This window comes from Rhinopithecus bieti, unplaced genomic scaffold (genome assembly GCF_001698545.2).
Source record: "Rhinopithecus bieti isolate Rb0 unplaced genomic scaffold, ASM169854v2 scaffold_3858, whole genome shotgun sequence".
NCBI classification, from domain to species: domain Eukaryota; kingdom Metazoa; phylum Chordata; class Mammalia; order Primates; family Cercopithecidae; genus Rhinopithecus; species Rhinopithecus bieti.
In genome coordinates, this window is record NW_016804227.1 from 418,310 (window position 1) to 438,342 (window position 20,033).

At 55.8% G+C, this 20,033-nt stretch overlaps 1 protein-coding gene across 1 annotated transcript; it reads left to right on the top strand.

The window, feature by feature from the left end:
* The first annotated feature begins 303 nt into the window (after positions 1-303).
* LAT2 (linker for activation of T cells family member 2) lies at positions 304-18,670 on the top strand. Its single transcript, XM_017867339.1, has 13 exons — positions 304-506; positions 6,111-6,233; positions 7,004-7,043; positions 9,682-9,725; positions 9,899-9,947; positions 10,156-10,193; positions 10,524-10,559; positions 10,645-10,675; positions 11,556-11,611; positions 13,620-13,676; positions 13,897-14,076; positions 14,517-14,635; positions 17,782-18,670. Exons 2-12 carry the CDS (start codon positions 6,140-6,142, stop codon positions 14,618-14,620), a joined length of 729 nt encoding a protein of 242 aa, XP_017722828.1. The 5' UTR covers positions 304-506; positions 6,111-6,139; the 3' UTR covers positions 14,621-14,635; positions 17,782-18,670.
* The last annotated feature ends 1,363 nt before the right edge of the window (positions 18,671-20,033 follow it).

Below are 20,033 nucleotides of genomic sequence, written 5' to 3' on the forward strand. Positions count from 1 at the left end.
CTAATTTTGTATTTTTAGTAGAGACGGGGGGGGGGGTTTCACCATGTTGGCCAGGCTGGTCTCGAACTCCTGACCTTAGGTGATCCACCCGCCTCAGCCTCTCAAAGTGCTGGGATTACAGGCATGAGCCACCTCGCCCGGCCCTATCTCTCTTTCTTCTCTTTCTCACTCTCACTTTGTTTCTCTTCTCTCTCTCTGTCCTCTGTCTCTCTCTTCCCCCACCTCTTTCTCCCCCTCTCTTCTCTCTCTCCCACCCTGTCTCTCTCTCTCCTCTCTCTTTTTTCCTCTCTCTCTCTGCCACCCGCTTCCCCTATCTCCCCTCCCTCCCCCCCCGCACCCGGTTCATAGCTGAGCCTGTCCGGCAGAGCAGCGGATGTACGGATGATTCAGTGGCTGGCAGGAAGCCCGCCCTGCCCGCCCGCCAGTGTCAGTGGTGTTGGCATCAGCTCGGGCAGCTGTGCGGGCTCAGGATGGGACGGCCGCGGTGAGGAGCCCTGGACTCTCAGGTAAGCCTTTCCCAGAGGTGCCTCAGTCCTTAGGCTGTCCCCCATCCCCCAGGAGCTCCTGGCCCCACTGGGTGGGGTGGGAAGAGGCCTGGATGCCTGGCGCCCCCTCCCACAGCCCCACTCCCGCCCTGGCACCAGATCCCATGGCACTTCAGGAATCAGTTTGTTTCTGGGCTTCTGGTCACTCTCCTGCCCTCGCCTTCCCCTGTCCAGCCTACACAGCCTTGGGACATCCCAGGGTGGTCCCATCATTGCCAGAGACTGGTGAAGGGCAGCCGAGAGCCAAAACAGTGGCTGCCTTGGCCTGGGAGCCTCGGTTTCCTCATCCATGAAGTGGGACTGTAACTCCCTACACAGGTCAGGGAAAAATGGTGAGACACAGGCCAGGGCCCAGGTCTTGCCCCAGGTCAGGTGGAGAACCCCCACTGCCTCCCTGCCCAGCCCCTGCCTGGCCCTCAGCTCTGTCCCTGGGACTAGTGCTGCTCAGGCCCCTGCTGTACCCGGCCCGCCTCCCCCCCGCCAAGCCAGGCCTCATTTGAAGCCCAGGAGGTTATTTGGGAAAAAAGCGCAGGACTAAGCCACGGTGACTCACACCTGTTATCCCAGCATTTGGGGAGGCCAAGGCGGGAGGATCATTTGAAGTCAGGAGCTGGAGACCAGCCTGGGCAACATAGTAAGACTCCCATCTCTTTAAAAAATTAAATTAAAAACTAAATGAAAAAACCAACAGACACCAGAGCAGAGTTCAGTGGATAAAGCTGTCCAGGGCTTCAAGCCAGGCTGCCCCCTCCCCTACCCCAGTGTCCCCAGCCACAGCTTGGCTGGGAGAACGAGCAGGGTGGTCTTGAGTGTCCTCCAGCCCAGCCTCGAGAGCTTCCCCGAAGCCGGCTCTTGGCAATCTTTGTTCATATGAAAACTGCCCACTTCCCTTTAGTGCTATTTTGGCCTCTGCAGAACTGTGGTCTGTGGCAGCCCCCACTCCCCACCCCGCCCAGCCCTGCCGGTCCCTGGGGGCCTCAGAGGGCCCACCCTCCGCTCCCTCCACCTCCCTCCACCTGCTTTCAGAACCTGCATGGAAGAGTGAAAGTAAGAGCGAGACAGAGACACAGACAGAGAGGGAGACAGAGACAGAGAGAGACAGAGACACAGAGACAGCACAGAAGTTTTATTTTTTTATTTTTTTAAACAGAGTCTCGCTCTGTCATCCAGGCTGGAGTGCAGTGGAGTGATGTCGGCTCACTACAACCTCCACCTCCTGGGTTCAAGCAGTTCTCCTGCCTTACCCTTCCAAGTAGCTGGGACTACAGGCACGTGCCACCACACTTGGCTAATTTTTTATTTTTTATTTCTTTTTTATTTTTTGTAGATGGAAAATAAAAAATTTTCTGTCTTGCTCTGTCACCCAGGCTGGAGTGCAATGGCGCGATCTCGGCTCACTGCAAGCTCCGCCTCTCAGGCTCACGCCACTCTCCTGCCTCAGTCTCCCGAGTAGCTGGGACTACAGGCGCCCGCCATTACACCTGACTAATTTTTTGTATTTTTAGTAGAGACAGGGTTTCACGATGTTAGCCAGGATGGTCTCGATCTCCTGACCTCGTGACCTGCCCGCCTCGGCCTCCCAAAGTGCTGAGATTACAGGCGTGAGCCACTGCGCTCAGCCTAATTTTTTATTTTTAGTAGAGACAGGGTTTCACCATGTTGGCCAGGCTGGTCTTGAATTCCTGACCTCAGGTGATTTGCCCACCTTAGCCTCCCAAAGTGTTGGGATTACAGGCGTGAACCACCGCACCTGGCCAACAGCACAAGATGTATTCAGTCTGGGGGCAGACACACGACTGTTTGTTAAATTTTACTTTTTGTTTTTAGAGACAGGGTCTTGCTCTGCACCCAGGCTGGAGTACAGTTGTACGATCTTGGCTCACTGCAGCCTCCAACTCCCGGGCTCAAGTGATTGTCTTGCCTCAGTGTACTGAGTAGCTGGAACCACAGGCATGTGCCATTGTGCCTGCCTAATTTTTTTCATTTTTTTGTAGAGACAGGGCCTTGTTACATTATCCAGGCTGGTCTCGAACTCCTGGCCTCAAGTGATCCTCCGGTCTCAGCCTCCCAGTGTTGAGATTACAGGCGTGAACCACCACACCCAGCCTGATCCCATTTTATTTATTTATTTATTTATTTATTTATTTATTTATTTATTATTGAGATGGAGTCTCACTCTGTCTCCCATGCTGGAGTGCACTGGCGCGTTCTCAGCTCACTGCAACTCACTGCCTCCCGGGTTCAAGCAATTCTCATGCCTCGGCCTCCCAAGTAGCTGGAATTATAGGCTTGTGCCATCACGCCTGGCTAATTTTTGTATTTCTAGTAGAAACAGGGTTTCACCATGTTGACCAGGCTGGTCTCAAACCCAAGTGATCCTCCCATCTCGGCCTCCCAAAGTATTGGGATTACAGGTGTGAGTCCCTGTACCCAGCCCGACCCCATTTTACAGATGAGAAAACTGAGGCTGGGGGCTCCCAGGCACAGGCTAGATTTGGTCCCATGAGCCCTCCCCCAAGACAAAGTGCTCCAACCTCACAAGCCTGAGATGAACTTGGGCCATGCTGGAGGGGTTGGGGGTGCATCCTGGGTTGGGGACACTGAGGCAAGGTGAGATTCGGGGAGGGAGAAGGGTAGTGCCCAGGCGGGCCATGGGGAGGAGAGAGCAGAGCTTTCCTTGGACAACCTCCCCGGGTGACGTGGGTCGTGCCAGTCACACGGCTTGGAAATTCACTTGTTCCCACTGACTCACTTGGCTTTTGGGGAGAGGCCCAGTGGCTTCTCTGTGATGGGCCCTGACCGTGGCTCAGGGCCGCATGGAGATTCCGCATCATCTTACCGCAGGGATTTGGGAAGTCCAGAAAGGTCCTGAGACTTGTCCAAACCCACCCAGCTTTCAAGGGGGACAGCCCAGGTCCTGATGGGCCTCGGGGATCCCAAGGCAGGAGGTAGGCAACCTGGAGCTCCTCCTTTTTTTTTGAGATGGAGTTTCGCTCTTGTTGCCCAGGCTGGAGTGCAATGGTGGGATCTCGGCTCACTGCAACTTCCACCTCCCGGGTTCAAGCAATTCTCTGCCTCAGCCTCCTGAGTAGCTGGGATTACAGGCACCCACCACCACCACACCTGGCTAATTTTTCGCATTTTTTTAGTAGAGACAGGGTTTCACCATCTTGGCCAGGCTGGTCTTGAACTCCTGACCTCATGATCCACCCGCCTCAGCCTCCCAAAGTGTTGGGATTACAGGCATGACCCACCGTGCCTGGGCTTTTTTTTTTTTTTTTTGAGATTTTTTGAGATGGAGTCTTGCTTTGTCGCCCAGGCTGGAGTACGGTGGTGTGATCTCGGCCCACTGCAACGTCTTCAAGCCCCCGGGTTCAAGCGATTCTGTTGCCTCAGACTCCTAAGTAGCTGGGATTACAGGCATGAGCCACCACACCTGGTTAATTTTTGTATTTTTAGTAGAGACGGGGTTTCACCATATTGGTCAGGCTAGTCTTGAACTCCTGACCTCGTGATCTGCCCACCTTGGCCTCCCAAAGCGCTGGGATTACAGGCGTGAGCCACTGCACCCAGCTGGAGCACCTCCTTTTAAGTCCTGTTTACTGGTCCAAGCCTCACCTTCCCCGGCTGTGGGATGGGGAGGAACCCTCCTCACTGGTGGCCAGGGTGGGAAGAACACTGGGGTGGGGGACAGTGGACACTCGAGAGTGTTGGCTCCACAAATGCCCGCCACGTTCAACCCCTTCAGAGACCCCACCACCCTCAACTCTGTCCTCGGCCATCTCCAGGGGGCCAGGTCTCATTATTATTATTTTATTATTTTTTGAAACAGTCTCGCTCTGTTGCCCAGATTGGAGTACAGTGGCATGATCACAGTTCATTGCAGCCTCGATCTCCCTGGGTTGAAGCAATCCTCCTGCCTCAGCCTCCCAAGTAGCTGGGACCACAGGCATGCACCACCATGCCTGGAGATATATATATATATATACACACACACACACACACACCCCATAATAATGGAAATTTGGATATTATTTGATTGCTCATTGTCTCTTGACCCACCTACTTGTTGTGTTAGCAAACTGAAGTTCCAGCAGGCAGCTCCTTNCGCCCAGGTTGGAGTGCAGTGGCACGATCTCCGCTCACTGAAAGCTCTGCCTCCCGGGTTCATGCCATTCTCCTGCCTCAGCCTCCCGAGTAGCTGGGACTACAGCTGACCCTGCCTCAGCCTCCTGAGTAGCTGGGATTGCAGGTGCCCGCCATCACGCCGAACTAATTTTTTTTTATATTTTTAGTAGAGATGGGGTTTCACTGTGTTAGCCAGGATGGTCTTGATCTCCTGACCTCGTGATCCACCTGCTTCAGCCTCCCAAAGTACTGGGATTATAGGCGTGAACCACCGCGCCTGGCCTTTTTTGTATTTTTTTTTGTAGAGACAGAATTTCACCATGTTGCCCAGGCTAGTCTTGAGCTCTTGACCTCAAGCGATCCTCCCTGCCTCGGCCTCCCAAAGTGCTGGGATGAAAGGCGTGAGCCACCACGCCTGGCCCGGGTCTGTTTCTAGTTGCAACAGCTATTGGAAGCCCACTGGAGAGGGCCACGCTTCCATTCACTGGGCCACAGTTGGGTGGTGTGCGTGTGTTTTGCTGAGCCTGGTCATCACGCCGTGGCTCCAAGGCTGGGACCAGCCACAGACCAAGAAGCCGGCCAGGTGCCAGCTGGGGATTCAGGGCTCCCCCCGAACATCCTGTCTTCAGCCCAGCCTTGGCATCCCAGCTAATTTCATCCCAGCCCCCTGCAGCAGTGCGCTAGGGCCCCATCCCTCTGCGGGTCATCTTTCTCCACCTCACGCTGTTGGGCCACCTCCTCCAAGAAGCCTTCCCTAACCTCCCTCCTCCCAGCTCCCACCACAGGCAGAATCTGGGTTTCCAGTTGTTTCAGGAATGGAAGCCCCATTCCCAGGTCCTAGGGGGACCCCAAGGCAGGAGGTGGGCAGAGAGGGGTCCTGGGAAGCATAGAGGAGCCCTGAGTCGCTCTGGGGTGGGCAAGGGCTTCCGGGTGCTTCTGTGTGAGTGGTGGCCACAGACTGTCACCTCCAGGAGACAGGGTGGGTTTATTGGAGGCAACCCACTGTGGGTTGATGGGCAGAGCCAGGGTGGGGGCCAGGACACTGGGGCCTGAGTCTTGTCTTTCCACTTAGCAGACGTGAGTTCTCTGGCCTCAGTTTCTCAATTTGTGAAATGCAGTGAACCTCGTCTTCAAAGGGCAGTTGTCTGGATTAAGGGAGGCTGTGTGTACGGCTGTGTGTGCACATGGGGCCGTCTTGTGGGCCACCAGAACCTTCCAGCACTTATCAAGGGTGAAGATGGCCCATGGGGCAGAGGTGTTGGTTTGGGGTCACATGGGGTGAACAGGACTGGTTCTGTCCTTGCCCAGTGCAGGAGCGGGGAGGGAGGTGGTGTTTCTGCAGCCTGGGCTCAGGTATGAGGCTGTCCGAGCACATGCGGGTGTAGGGTGGGATTCCTGAAAAAGGGGCCCCTTGCTCACGGGCACCTCCCATTTCAGCATCACAGGAGGCAACACCAGGAGCCAACATGAGCTCAGGGACTGAACTGCTGTGGCCTGGAGCAGCGCTGCTGGTGCTGTTGGGCGTGGCAGCCAGCTTGTGTGTGCGCTGCTCACGCCCAGGTAGGCGGGGGTCCCGGGGGCATGATGGGGAGAAGGCATGGATGGTGGATCTCAGAGACCGTCTCAGGCCCAGACGTGGCTGTGGTCTGAAGGGGCGGTCAGATGAACCTCATGATGTGAGCCCTGAACCCCTAAACTGCCCCCTGAAGACAATGGTGAGGTGCACCTGTGGGCTTTGGTTTTGCCAGGTCAACTGCGATATCGGGCCAGAGAAATTGCCCCAGACAAGGGAGGGGAGGCGAGGTTGTCTGTGGCATCCACTTTTCCAGCCTCTCCTCTTCTAAAAGAGGGTGAGCAAATACAGGTTTTTGTTGTTGTTGCTGCTGTTTTGCTTTTTGAGACAGAGCCTTGCTCTCCCAGGCTGGAGGGCAGTGGCGTCTCGGCTCACTGCAACCTCTGCCTCTCGGGTTCAAGCGATTCTCCTGCCTCAGCCACCTGAGTAGCTGGGACCACAGGTGCACACCACCACACCTGGCTAATTTTTGTGTTTTTAGTAGAGACGGGGTTTCCCCCATGTTGGCCAGGCTGGTCTCGAACTGCTGACCTCAGGTGATCCTCCTGCCTTGGCCTCCCAAAGTGCTGGGATTACAGGAGTGGGCCACCACACCTGGTCCCAAATACTCTTTAATGTCAGGTGGCCGGTGATGATTGACAGTTTGGCCCCCAAGTCCTGTCTGAGTCCTGCTGGGAGACAAGCCATGGCGGGGGGTGTCTGACCTCATTTCGCAGCTGCCCCCAGACCCTTTGCTAATCCTGGCCTGTTCTTGCAGGTGCAAAGCGGTCAGAGAAAATCTACCAGCAGAGAAGTCTGTGAGTTGCCTCGATGTCCCTAGCCTGGTGTATTCATGTGCCCTGGGCATGGGCGTCCCCAAGGGAATTCCTGGCACCCCGTCCTTCACCCCTTCACTCACACCTCCTCCGTGCCAGGCTCTAGCGGGTCCCTAGCCATCAGAGAAGGGAGAGGAAGTGCCCGGGGGCTGTCCAGGCCCTGCTGCAGCTTGGGTTATGGAGGGCTTTGAGGTGGGGATGCCTGGGCTGTGGGGCTAGCCACTCTTCAGCTTTCCTGTGAACCCCTCTAGAAGTCCAGGCATCTGGCCAGGCGCAATGGTTCACGCCTGTAATCCCAGCACTTTGGGAGACCGAGGCAGGTGGATCACCTGAGGTCAGGAGTTCGAGACCAGCCTGGCCAACATGGTGAAACCCCGTCTCTACTAAAATACAAAAATTAGCCGGGCACGGTGGTGGGTGCCTGTACTCCCAGCTACTCTGGAGGCTGAGGCAGGAGTATCACTTGAACCCAGGAGACGGAGGTTGCAGAGAACTGAGATTGTGCCACTGCACTCTAACCTGGGCGAAAAAGCGAGATTCCATCTCAGAAAAAAAGAAAAGAAAAAGAAAGAAGTCCAGGCACCTGTGTCTTCAGCCTCCCTTTGACCCCAATCCCCCAGGGCTAGTCTGCTCTCCCCCTGCAATGCAAGAGACAGAGACCCCAGCACAGGGTGAAATGTGAACATTGTTGGAGTCTCCCCTGGGAAAAGCTGCTAGAGCTCAGGGGAGGATGTGGGCAAGTCCCTTGGGGGACCAGGGAAGGACTGTGAGAAAGAGCCAGGGAAGGACAGTGGGTTCGACACTGCAGGCTAGGGCTAAAACCCAAAACAGCCTGGGCACATGGGCAGTGGCCACAGGTGTCCTTTAAGAGAATGACTTGCTGTGGGCCCAGGAGACCTTGGAGGTCCACGTGCACCTCCGAGCAGCCACTCATGACCCACACACGCACACCCGCACACACATCCTTCCTCATTTCCTTTTGCAACTGAAAAACCACAGTGAGATTTGAAAATAGAATCTTCATCCTTGCTCGATGTGGGCCAGAGCTAGACCTTTCTGGGTCTTTCTGGCCATGTGGCTTTCTGGCCTGCCTGCAACCTCCCCAGATGCTCCCCACACCCTTGACTCCTCGGACACTTCCCCTCTCCCCTCTTCTCTCAGGACCTGCCCACCCCCGGCCCCCCGATTGATCTTAGAGCCACAGATGGTCAGGGCCAGACTCAGGGTCCCCATGTGGGAGGTGGAAGGGGAGCTGTTCAGTCCCCTCCCTGGAATGCCTTTGCCTGCCTCTCCATCTGTCACCTCGGTTGGGCTCAGTCCCACCAGTCTGCATGAAGTGACTGCTGTGAGCACAGGCTCCGTTCCTCTGTTGCTTCTCCCAAGAAGCCACATCTGACTCTCTCCTGTGGATTTAGGGTATCTCTCCTAAACCAGGTCACCCTGAGCCCCAGTCTTCCAGGAGTTTGGAAGGCTGGGCCAGGTACCCATTCTGGTTCAGAGGAGGAGCCACCAAACCTGCTTTAATAATGAGCGAATCCACTCCATCACCTGTAATGGTGGCTTCCATTTTCAAGAGCAGCTCATGGTCCAAGATGGCAGCTGGGGTGCCGGCCCTCATCTCTGCATTCCCAGCAGCAGGAAGAAAGAATGAACAAGGATACAAAGGGTGTCTCCCAGTTGCCAGTGCCCCCCTTTAAAAAGATTTATTGGAAATATCAACAACCTTGGCTTGAATCTCATAGACCAGAGCTTAATCCATGGCCACACTTTGGTGCAAGGAAGGCTAGGAATAGTCTTCTATTTCTTTCTTTCTTTCTTTAGAGATGGAGTCACATTTACTCTGTTGTTCCGGCTGGAGTGCAGTAGAATGATCTTGGCTCACTGCAACCTCTGCCTCCTGGCTTCAAGTGATTCTCCTGTCTCAGCCTCCCGAGTAGCTGGGAATGCAGGCATGCACCACCATAACCAGCTAATTTATGTATTTTTAGTAGAGATGGGGTTTCTCCATGTTGGTCAGGCTGGTCTTGAACTCCCGACCTCAGGTGATCCGCCTGCCTTGGCCTCCCAAAGCCCTGGGATTACAGGCGTGAGCCACCACACCGGGCCTCGGTGTGTGCTTTTTTAAGGAATTGCAAACACTCGCTGGGACCAGCAGGTGGGAGGCAGCCTCTTTGTCACTTCTGGCCGAAATGTTTTACCCCAAGTCACTTCTGGATTCCTCATCACCTGCCTTCATTCACCCTCATGCCCCAGAATCTCAGGGCTGCCTCCTCAGCCCTGTCCACAGACCCCTCCTGACCCGTCTCCAGGGGCCTGGGACCCCCCCAGCAGGATGTGGCCCTGCTGAGGCCACGTCAGGGATGGGTCTGGCTGAGAGCCGGGCTCTAGCCCAGGACCCTGTGTGAGGGGTGGGCACCTAGTGCACAGAGGGGCCACAGAATGGGGGTAGCAGGGGGAGCTGTGAGTCTGAGGCCTGAAAGGACAGCAGTTCCCCCCCGCTGTCACCCTGGTCCGTCCCTCTGCTCTCCCTCCTCGTCCCTGCCTGTCCCTCTCTCCTGTCCCTGTGTCCTTGGACTGTGGGAGGCCAGGCCCAGGCTCAGCACAGCCCATGCATTTCCAGGCGTGAGAACCAACAGAGCTTCACAGGGTCCTGGACCTACTCCTGTGAGTCTCCAAGGGCCCCTGGGCTGGGCTCTGGGTTGGGGGTGTCCCTATCAAGTTCTCTCGGTCCCCATTGCCGTAAGACCATGGCCAGGCCTGATGTGGCGGGATGATGGGGTGAGGGGGCTGGGCTAGCCTGGAGGCCCAGCCAACACCCCACTTCTTGCCCTTTGCAGTGGTCGGGCAGGCATGGCCAGGACCCCTGGACGACACGGCACCCACAAGGTAGGTCACAGCCCCCCAGGAAGTGACAAGAAGGAAAGTCCTGTAGGTCCCTACCTGGTGAGCCCAGGTCAAGACCTCCCTCCCTCCCCGGGCCCCAGAGCTCCAGGGCTCAGCTATGAAGGCCCCACCAGGGGTATGGGGGGATATGTCCTGGGGGGCATCTCCCCCACGGCCCCTCCTTCAACCCCCCCCATCCCCCTCCCTGCAGGAAGGACAAGCTGTTGCAATTCTCCCCAGGCCTGGAGGGTGAGTGGCACAGGGCAGGGACAGGGACAGGCCTAGCCAAGCTGGGACTAAGACAGGTGAACACCCTGTGGGACGGGCGTCGTGCAGTGGGGGCTGTGGGGCCAGGTGAGACCTCCCCAGGAGAGACGCACAGGCTGGGGCAGGGCGGGCTCCTGGAATCGGCCTGGCAGGGGGAGGGTGCACACTCGCACATGCCCCACTGAGGGGACAAGGGAGCACTGCAAAGGCTCAGACACGGGAAATAGCTCGCCCTGCCTTGGGCTGCAGCGCCTGAGCTGGGTGGAAAGCAGGGACCAGGGGAAAGAGCGACAAGCTGGACCTTTCTTCCAGATCCAGCATCTTCCAGGTACCAGAACTTCAGCAAAGGTAGGTGGGCTGCTGGGGAAAGGGGGAGGCCACAGTGGGGGCCACAGCCCATGGGCTGAGGCCCGATTCTCACCTTCTCCCGCAGGAAGCAGACACGGGTCGGAGGAAGGCTACATGTGAGTGACCTTGGTCCCGTTCCCCTGCCTCGCCTCTCCCCCCGCCCCACCTGCCTGCCACAGCCCTGGGCTTCCTGGTCCAGGAACCACCCTCTTGCACTAGAACAAGGCATCCAGGTTCCCCTCCTTCTCCTGGCAGACAGGCATTGGGTGACACTGTTGTCTCTCAGGTGACCCTGGCTTTGTGGGACTGGACTTGGCCCTGCTCTGGGACACAGGGTGTCAGGGGTGGGGGACGGAGACTCATTCAGCATCACCCAGTCAAAGACAAGCTACAGGACACCCAGAACCCCTCTGGGGTGTTGCATCATCTCACAGATGGGCAAACTACGGGGACTGGCCTAAGGTCACAAAGCAAGGTGGCTCGCCAGGTGCGGTGGTTCATGCCTACAATCCCGGGACTTTGGGAGGCTGAGGCAGGCAGACCACCTGAGGCCAGGGGTTCGAGACCAGCCTGGCCAACATGGTGAAACCTCATCTCTACTAAAAATAATTAGCCAGGCATGGTGGTGTGCGCCTGTAATCCCAGCTACTTGGGAGGCTGAGGCAGGAGAATCGCTTGAACCGGGAGGCTGAGGTTGCAGTGAGCCGAGATCATGCCATTGCACTCCAGCCTGGATGACAGAGACTCTGCCTCAAAAAAAAAAAAAAAAAGGTGGCTCCAACCGGGCAGCTGGCCACGCCCTCCAGCCCCCCCCTCCCCCCCGGTGGCTCAGGGGTCCCAGGAAGTGGGGGGTGGGGAATCAGAGAGGAGATCCTGGCAGACCCCCATGACCAGCAATAGTGGGAGCAGCCCTGGCCTCACCGTCCCCCTACAGAGCCCCCCAACTCGACCTCCAGCCTGCCCTGAAACCTGTGCTATGTATGTTCTCTTGGCCAGAGACCCCATTGCCATGGAGTATTACAACTGGGGGCGGTTCCGGAAGCCCCCGGAAGGTGAGGTGAAGGACAAAGCCGGTGGCGGGGGAGGAAGTAGAGTGGGAGCTCGGGGCAGAAGCCACACCTCCAGCAGGAGGCTGGGCCTGGGTTCAGGTGAATTGGCAGAGCCGGCTGGGTGGACAGGAGGCTGGTGCTGCAGGCAGGGGCCAAGGAGGGTTAGGGGGCAGGTGGGTCAGCATGGGAGCTGTGGGCACAGGCGTGGGAGAGAGGAGTGGGCCACAGGGGCAGGGAACTAGAGGGCTGGCTCGGGGAGGTCGGGGGAGGCCAGGTCCTTGTCAAAGAGGACTGAGCATCTCCTCCTGAGCCCAGAAGGTACCCGGGACGGTGATCCCTGCAGGCTCTGAGGCCACCAGAACCTTGGTCCCTGAATACCTTTGCTTTGTAGAAAGGGCAACTGAGAGGCTGGGCACGGTGGCTCACGCCTGTAATCCCAGCACTTTGGGAGGCCAAGGTGGGTGGATTACCTGAGGTCAGGAGTTCAAGACCAGTGTGGCCAACATGGTGAAACCCAGTCTCTACAAAAATAAAAAAAAAAAAAAAAAATTAGCCGGGCATGGTGGTGCATGCCTGTAATCTCAGCTAGTCGGGAGGCTGAGACAAGAGAATTGCTTGAACCCGGGAGGCAGAAGCTGCAGTGAGCTGAGATCATGCTGTTGCACTCCAGTCTGGGCAACAGAGCAAGACTCCACCTCAAAAAAAAAAAAAAAAAAAGGGCAACTGAGGACTCAGGGTGGGAGGAGCCCGCTGAGAGATGCATGGGCCCGGGGCTTGAATCCAGCTGCCTGACCTGGCTCCTGCCTGGACCATGCTGAGTTGGTGTTGGGGGGTCCTCTTCTGCCCCTACCACTGCCACCTCCATTTTTTTTTTTTTGAGACAGAGTCTTGCTCTGTCACCCAGGCTGAGTGCAATGGCACGATCTTGGTTCACTGCAACCTCCACCTCCCAGGTTCAAGCGATTCTCCTGCGTCAGCCTCCCAAGTAGCTGGGATTACAGGCGCCTGCCACCATGCCTGGCTCATTTTTTGTATTTCTGGTAGTGACGGGGTTTCACTGTATTGACCAGGCCGGTCTTCAACTCCTGACCTCAGGTGATCCGCTCGCCTCGGCCTCCCAAAGTGCTGGGATTACAGGCGTGAGCCACCCCACCAGGCCAGCAGTGCTCATTTCTTAGGACTCCAACATCACTGATGGATTTTGGGTGGGGCATCGGTCAGAGCCCAGCTTCCCCATTACAAGATGGGGTGCCAGGCGCTGAGGTGCCACACTCAGCCTGGGTCCCCGAGCAAAGCGTCCCCAGCCTGCCCTGCCCTGTCTGGAAGAGTCCAGCCCCTCCCGGCAGTGGCTCTAGGGAAAGCTCCTGATTAGAGATGAGCCTCTGAGGCTGCCCCTGCCTCCCTCCCTTCCTCCAGCCACCCATCATGGGCCTGAATTGCAACATTCCCCCAGAGTACCTCCACCCGAGTGCATTTGGAGGGAATCTCAGAAGACAGAGGAGGCTGGACACAGTGACTCATGTCTGTAATCCCAGCATTTTGGGAAGATCGCCTAAGTTTAGGGGTTGGGGACCAGCCTGGGCAACACAGCGAGATCCTCTCTCTACAAAAAATTTTAAAAGTTAGCTGGGCATGGTGGTACGTGCCTGTAGTTCCAGTTACTCAGGAGGCTGAGGGGTAGGAGGATCGTTTGAGCCAGGAGTTGGAGGCTGCAGTGAGCTATGACTTTGCCAGTGCCCTCCAGCCTGGGTGACAGAGTGGACACCATCTCAACAAGAAACAAAGAAGACAGAGAAGGAGCTCAGTGCTCAGGGAAAAGCCTACAGGGGTGCCAGGCCAGCGCCCATTAGGAAGCTCATCCAGGAGAAGGCTTGAGGTCCCAGAGGACCCAGAGGGCTAGGGCTTGGCAGGAAAGGTCCCCTGCAAAAGGAAGGCAGGACAGAGGTGGAGGATGAGCCAGGCCTTGCAGGACCTGCCCACACCCCCGTGCCCGCTCCTCTCTCTCCTACAGATGATGCCAATTCCTATGAGAATGTACTCATTTGCAAGCAGAAAACCACAGAGCCAGGTGAGGCTGCCCAGCCAGGGGCAGGCTGGGGCCGGAAGCAGCAGGCCTCCTTGGCCCCTGCACTCTCCACGGCTCAAAGGCCGCCCCCACTTTGAAACCGAAGGCTGTCAGATCCCTGGGTACCTTTGGGTAGTCTTGCCCCTAGTATCCTCGGAGGCTCTGTTGGCTCCTGGTGCCTCTGTGGGACTGAGCCGGGGGGGCCTATTCTCCCTCTCTGCAGTTGCCCAGCAGGACGGCACAGGTGGCCTCTGCAGAGGGGATCGCATCCCGTCATCAGCCCTGACGACTGGCTCCACTTCTGGTCTCTGTCCCTCTGCCTCCCCGGAAGAAGATGAGGAATCCGAGGATTATCAGAACTCAGCATCCATCCATCAGTGGCGCGAGTCTAGGAGGGTCATGGGTAGGTGGCCAGAAGAGGATGCGGGGTGGCCCACTTAGGGCAGGCTTAAGGGACTGGCCTGGAAGGGTGGGCTGAAAGTGGGCTTCCCTCCAGCCAGTCCAGCTAACCCCGCAGTGATGCCTGGGTGCAGGGGCATCTGCAGAGACCTTGAACCACACAGGATGGCCCTCGGCAGCCACCCAGCCTCCGGGGTGGGGTCAGGTCCTCCCGGCAGGCCGCCCCGTCCAGCTGCACGCATGGAGTAACACATTCACCTACTCTCAGAGCAGGACGATCTTCAGCAAATCCCAGAGACAGGACACACACACACCGCCAGGACCTGTCCGGCATGGCATTTCCCGCAGGCTGTTTTGTGGAGTCTGGGGGTCTGAGTCTGGGGGAATAGTTATGAGTGTCTCCACATGAACCACTCGATGACCTGTCTGCCCACTGGTCCACAGGGCAACTCCAGAGACAACCTTCCCCTGGCCCGGTGGGAAGCCCAGACGAGGAGGACGGGGAACCGGATTACGTGAATGGGGAGGTGTCGGCCACAGAAGCCTAGGGCAGACCAAGAAAGGTACAGCCCCTGCTCTCCAGCTGCTGTGGGCCAAGGACTGGAGGTCTTGCCAGGCTGCAGGACCCCCAATCCAAGGGAACAGCCAAGAGTGTGGGTGGAGGGGCCATGGTGGGGGCTGCAGGGTACACCCATGGGTGCTCCAAGAGGGCAGCTTGGCGACTCTGTTCCTGTGTTCTGGCCAGGGGCATCAGGCAGGGAATTCTGGTGACTTCGGGGGCAAAGGAGTGGGCACCGGGTGGGTCTCCCAACTCTACTGCATCCTCCTGGCTGCCACCTTGGACCAAGTGACAACCTCCCAGAACTTAGTTTCTCACATGGTGCCCCCCTCTCAGACAAGACATCGCACACACGGCCGGGCACGGTGGCTCACGCCTGTAATCCCAGCACTTTGGGAGGCCGAGGCAGGCGGATCACCTGAGGTCAGGAGTTTGAGACCAGCCTGGCCAACATGGTGAAACTTCATCTTACTAAAAACACAAAAGATGAGCCGGGCATGGTGGTGGGCGCCTGTAGTCCCAGTTACTTGGGAGGCTGAGGCAGGAGAATCATTTGAACCCTGGAGGCGGAGGTTGCAGTGAGCGGAGATCGCACCACTGTACTCCACCCTGGGCGACAGAGCGAGACTCCGTCTCAATAAACAAATAAAAAAACACGACAAGACATCGCACACAAAGCCTCAGCCCAGCAGGCACTCGGTCAGTGCTGGAAACAGACAGGAGGTGGGGACATTGGGAAATGTAACAGTGGTTGAGATGCACTGAGGAGCCACCGCAGGCCAGTGAGATGGTGTGATGCTAAGCTTTCACACGTGCACCATCTCTTGGCACCCAAAGCCACAGAGCAGTTAAGCCACCTGCCCAAGGTCACATCTTGGAGTAAGGGGAGGACGAGCTGGAAGCCCCAGTGGTCAGACATCAGACATCAAAGCCCAGGCTGGGTCTACCGCTTGGGAAGCAGGATGGATCCCCAGAGGGCCTTGAAGGCTGCCCAGAGCCCCCATCTGGGAGACCCAGGCCATCATCTCAGTGAGCAGGCTGGAGGGTGGAAACCACATTGAACCTGGGTGGTCAACAGTCAGCCCCAGAGGCAGGTGCAGGAGTTTGAGCCGAGTGTGCAGAGCCCCACGTCATTCATTCAACCAGTATCCACTGGGCCCTTGCTATGGGCAAGTCCTGCTCTAGGCGCTGGGGACACCAACATAAAGAATAGGAAACCCCTGACCCCTTAGAACTTACGTTCCGGTGGGAGAGATGAAACAGATAGGGCCGGACACAGTGGTCATGCCTATAAATCCTAGCACTTCGGGAGGCTGAGGCGGGAGGATCCTTTGAGCCTCTGAGTTTGAGGCCGGCCTGGGCAACATAGCAAGACCTCTGTTTCTACAAAACTTTTTTTTTTTTTTTTTTTTAATGAGACAGAGTATCACTGTCACTCAGGCTGGAGTGCAGTGGCATGATCTCGGCTCACTGCAACCTCTGCCTCCTGGGTTCAAGCGATTCTTGTGCCTCAGCTTTCCAAGTAGCTGGGATTACAGGCACACGCCACTATGTCCAGCCTCTACAAAAACTTTTCAAATTAGCCAGGCATGGTGGTGGATGCCCTAGAGTCCCACTGACTCGTGAGGCTGAGGTGGGAAGATCACTTGAGCTTGGGAGGTCAAGGCTGCAATGAGCCACGGTCGCTGCAGTGAGCTGTGGTCGCGCCACTGCACTCAAGCCTGGGCAACAGGGCAAGACTCCATCTCAAAAAACAAAACAATTTAAAAATTAGCTGGGCATAGTGGTGTGTGCCTGTAGTCCCAGCTACTTGGGAGGCTGAGGCAGGAGGATCACTTGAGCCCGGGAGTTCAAGGCTACAGTGAGCTATGATGGTACCATTGTACTCCAGCCAGGATGACACAGTGAGACCCTGTCAAAAAAAAAAGAAAGAAAGAAAGAAAACAGGTAAGAAGACATGGCATGTTCACTGGTGGTAAGTCCGGCAGAGATAAACAAAACAGGGAAGCGGGGCAGGAAGTAGTGTGGGGCTGTGGGCACGACAGGGTATTGCAATTTAAGGAAGGAGGCTAGAGAAGCCTTTCAGAGCTCCCTTCCGCACTCCATCTGGGGGAAGGGCATCCAGGCAGAGGGGACAACGGAGGCCCCAGGGTGGAATGAGCCCCACAGGTCTGAGCAAAACCAGGGGTGGGGAGGAGCGGGTGAGGGGAAACTAGTGGAGGTCAAGGCCGGAGGTGGGGAGGCTGACCAGGCAGGGCCAGCACTTGGGGTTTTACTGCATGAGATGGGAGGGAGGGAGACAGAAAGATTGTTTTTTCTTTTTTTTCATTCCTGTTGCCCAGGCTGGAGCGCAACGGCACAATCTCAGCTCACTGCAACCTCCACCTCCCAGGTTCAAGCGATTCTCCTGCCTCAGCCTCCCAAGTAGCTAGGATTACAGGGATCTGCCACCACGACTGGCTAATTTTTTTGTATTTATTTTGTTTTTTGAGAAGGAGTCTCGCTCTGTTACCCAGGCTGGAGTGCAGTGGTGTGATCTTGGCTCACTGCAACCTCTGCTTCCTGGGTTCAGGTTTCTCCTGCCTCAGCCTCCCGAGTAGCTAGACTACAGGCACAGGCCACCACGCCTGGCTAATTTTTTTTTTAGTAGAGATAGGGTTTCGCCATGTTGGTCAGGGTGGTCTCGAACTCCTGACCTCAGGGTCACCGGCCCACCTGAGCCTCCCAAAGTGCTGGGATTACAGGTGTAAGCCACCACGCCCGGCCAATGGGAAGGTTTTGGACAAAAGACTGGCTGGATGTTTCTAATTCAATTTCTCTGGCTGTTGGGCAGACAAATGGGTACTAGGAGAGTGGGTACAGGAAGCCCAGGAAGGACCCAGGCACTGGTGCCATCTGGGCCAGGGGTGGCAGCAGTGGAGACAGGAGTGGGCAACATGGCGAAACACTGTCTCCACATAATATACAAATTTACCAGGTGTAGTAGTGCACACATGTAATCCCAGCTACTCGGAGGCTGAGGTGGGAGGATAGCTTGAGTCTAGGAGGTTGAGCTGCTGTGAGCTGTCCCCAAACCAGTGGTTCTGGTTCTCAGGAACAAAATACGGATCAAGGCAAACCTCCTTCTACAAACTTTCCTCTTCATTTAAGGAGCCAAGGCAAAGAGGGACTACTGTGCTCATGGACCTGTCGCTGCCTTCCAAGGACCATTTCCCAGAGCTACTCAACTTTTAAGCCCCTGCCATGGTTGCTCCTGGAAGGAGAACCAGCCACCCTGAGGACCACATGGCCAGGCGCACACAGCCCGGGAAAGGACAGTTACCCAAAGCAGCTGCAGCCCTGCCACCAAGCCCTCTCCCAACCCGGGCTTTGCAGGGCAGGCACCTGGTACCGAGGGTAACCCAGCTCCTGGTATGGATGGATGCACAGGATTTAGGATAAGCTGTCGCCCTGTCCCCATACCAAAACCATTGTCCAACACTGGTATCTGTGTCCTTTTGTGCGATGAATTTGGATTCCTAATTGCTATTGTTGGTTGCCGGGGTCTTAAAGGATTGATAAGTCCAGTTAACTTACAGGGGGGAGCCATATTTAATATTCTGGATTTCAGAATAGAGATTTCTGTGTTGTCTCCTAGAAAGCATTACATGTAGTTAATTTCAGCATCCTGGTTGGGCGGGGCCCTGGCTCTCTTCCCCTTTAGTGGGACCTCCCTTTTCTTTGGGCTTCAGTTCACTGAGGAAGAAATGAGGCTGTCGCCATCTTTATGCGCTTTCAGTGGAAATGTCATTTGCTATGGACAATAGTGCGTGAGAGTTTAGAGAAGTAGTGACCAGAAAGGGGCGGAGTAGGTCTCCTCCATGGCCCGGAATCCTCCTCTGCTCCGGGGCTGGCCTCTGCAGAGCTGATTAGACAGTAATGTGACTGTCTCATGGGAAGAGCTGGGGCCCAGAGGGACCTTCTGAGTCAGAAATGCTGCCAGAAAAAGTATCTCCTCCAACCAAAACATCTCAATAAAACCATTTTAGTTGAAAAGCAATGATTATCCTGTGTCTCCTTTCTCCTGCTTCAGGTAAAAAACCTTTCATAAAAATACAAAAATTAGCTGGGCGTGGTGGTGCATGCCTGTAGTCTCAGCTACCTGGGAGGCTGAGGAAGGAAAATCACTTGAACCCAGAAGGTTGCAGTGAATGGTGATTGCACCACTGCACTCCAGCCTGGGCGAAAGAGGGAGACCTTGTCTCAAAAAACATAACCAAATACAAAAAACCTTAAGGGAATGATGGCCACAGCTCCTGTTTAATAAAAAGGGACCCTGAGGGCGTCAGGCCTGCGGATGGGGTCTTAGTTCCCAAGTCCAGCCGTCTTTCTGGGATGGCCCAGGGACTCTTCCCATGAGAAGAAATTAATGCAACAAGTTAGGAAATCCGAAGAAACGTCTAGAACCCAACTGCTGCCCGCGTGTTACTTCACACCCTGAAGTCCTGACTGCACAACCTCAGGGACAAGCTTCTCTTCCTTGTTTTTGTAAGAGTCTCGCTCTGTCACCCAGGCTGGAGTGCAGTGGCACCATCTTGCCTCACTACAATCTCTGCCTCCTGGGTTCAAACAATTCTCCTGCCTCAGCCTCCTGAGTAGCTGGGATTACAGGCATGCACCACCATGCCCAGCTAATTTCGTGTTTTAGTAGAGACGGGATTTCTCTGTGTTGGCCAGGCTGGCCTTGAACCCCGATCTCATGTGATCCGCCGGCCTTGGCCTCCCAAAGTGCTGGGATTACAGGCGTGAGCCACTGTGCCCAAATGGGCCAGGTATGGTGGCTAACACCTGTAATGCCAGCACTTTGGGAGGCTGAGGTGGGAGGATTACTTGAGACCAGGAGTTTGTGACCAGTCCCAGCAATATAGCAAGACCCCATTTCTACAAAAAATTAAAAATTAGCTGAGCATCGTGATGCATGCCTGTAGTCCCAGCTACTCAGAAGGCTGAGGTGGGAGGATCACTTGAGGACAGGAGTTTGAGATCAGTCCCAGCAATATAGCGAGACCCATTTCTACAAAAAATTTAAAAATTAGCTGGGCATCATGGTGCATGCTTGTAGTCCCAGCTACTTGGGAGGCTGAGGCTGCGGTGAGTCAAGATTGGCCCACTACACTCTAGCCTGGGCAACAGAGCAAGACCCTATCTTAAAAATAAAAAAAATTAAATAAATAAATAAATAAATAAAACGGAAACAAAATAGTATCTTACAAAAAAAAAGGCAATTCTACAAATTAGTAGGAAATTCCCGGGGAATTCTAAAGCAAGCACAAAGAGTATGGTCTAGAACACAGGAAGGGCGTCACGGTGTTTTCCTGAGGGCTGGGCTGCATCTCTCCACTCTGCGGCCCTCTCTGAGAGGC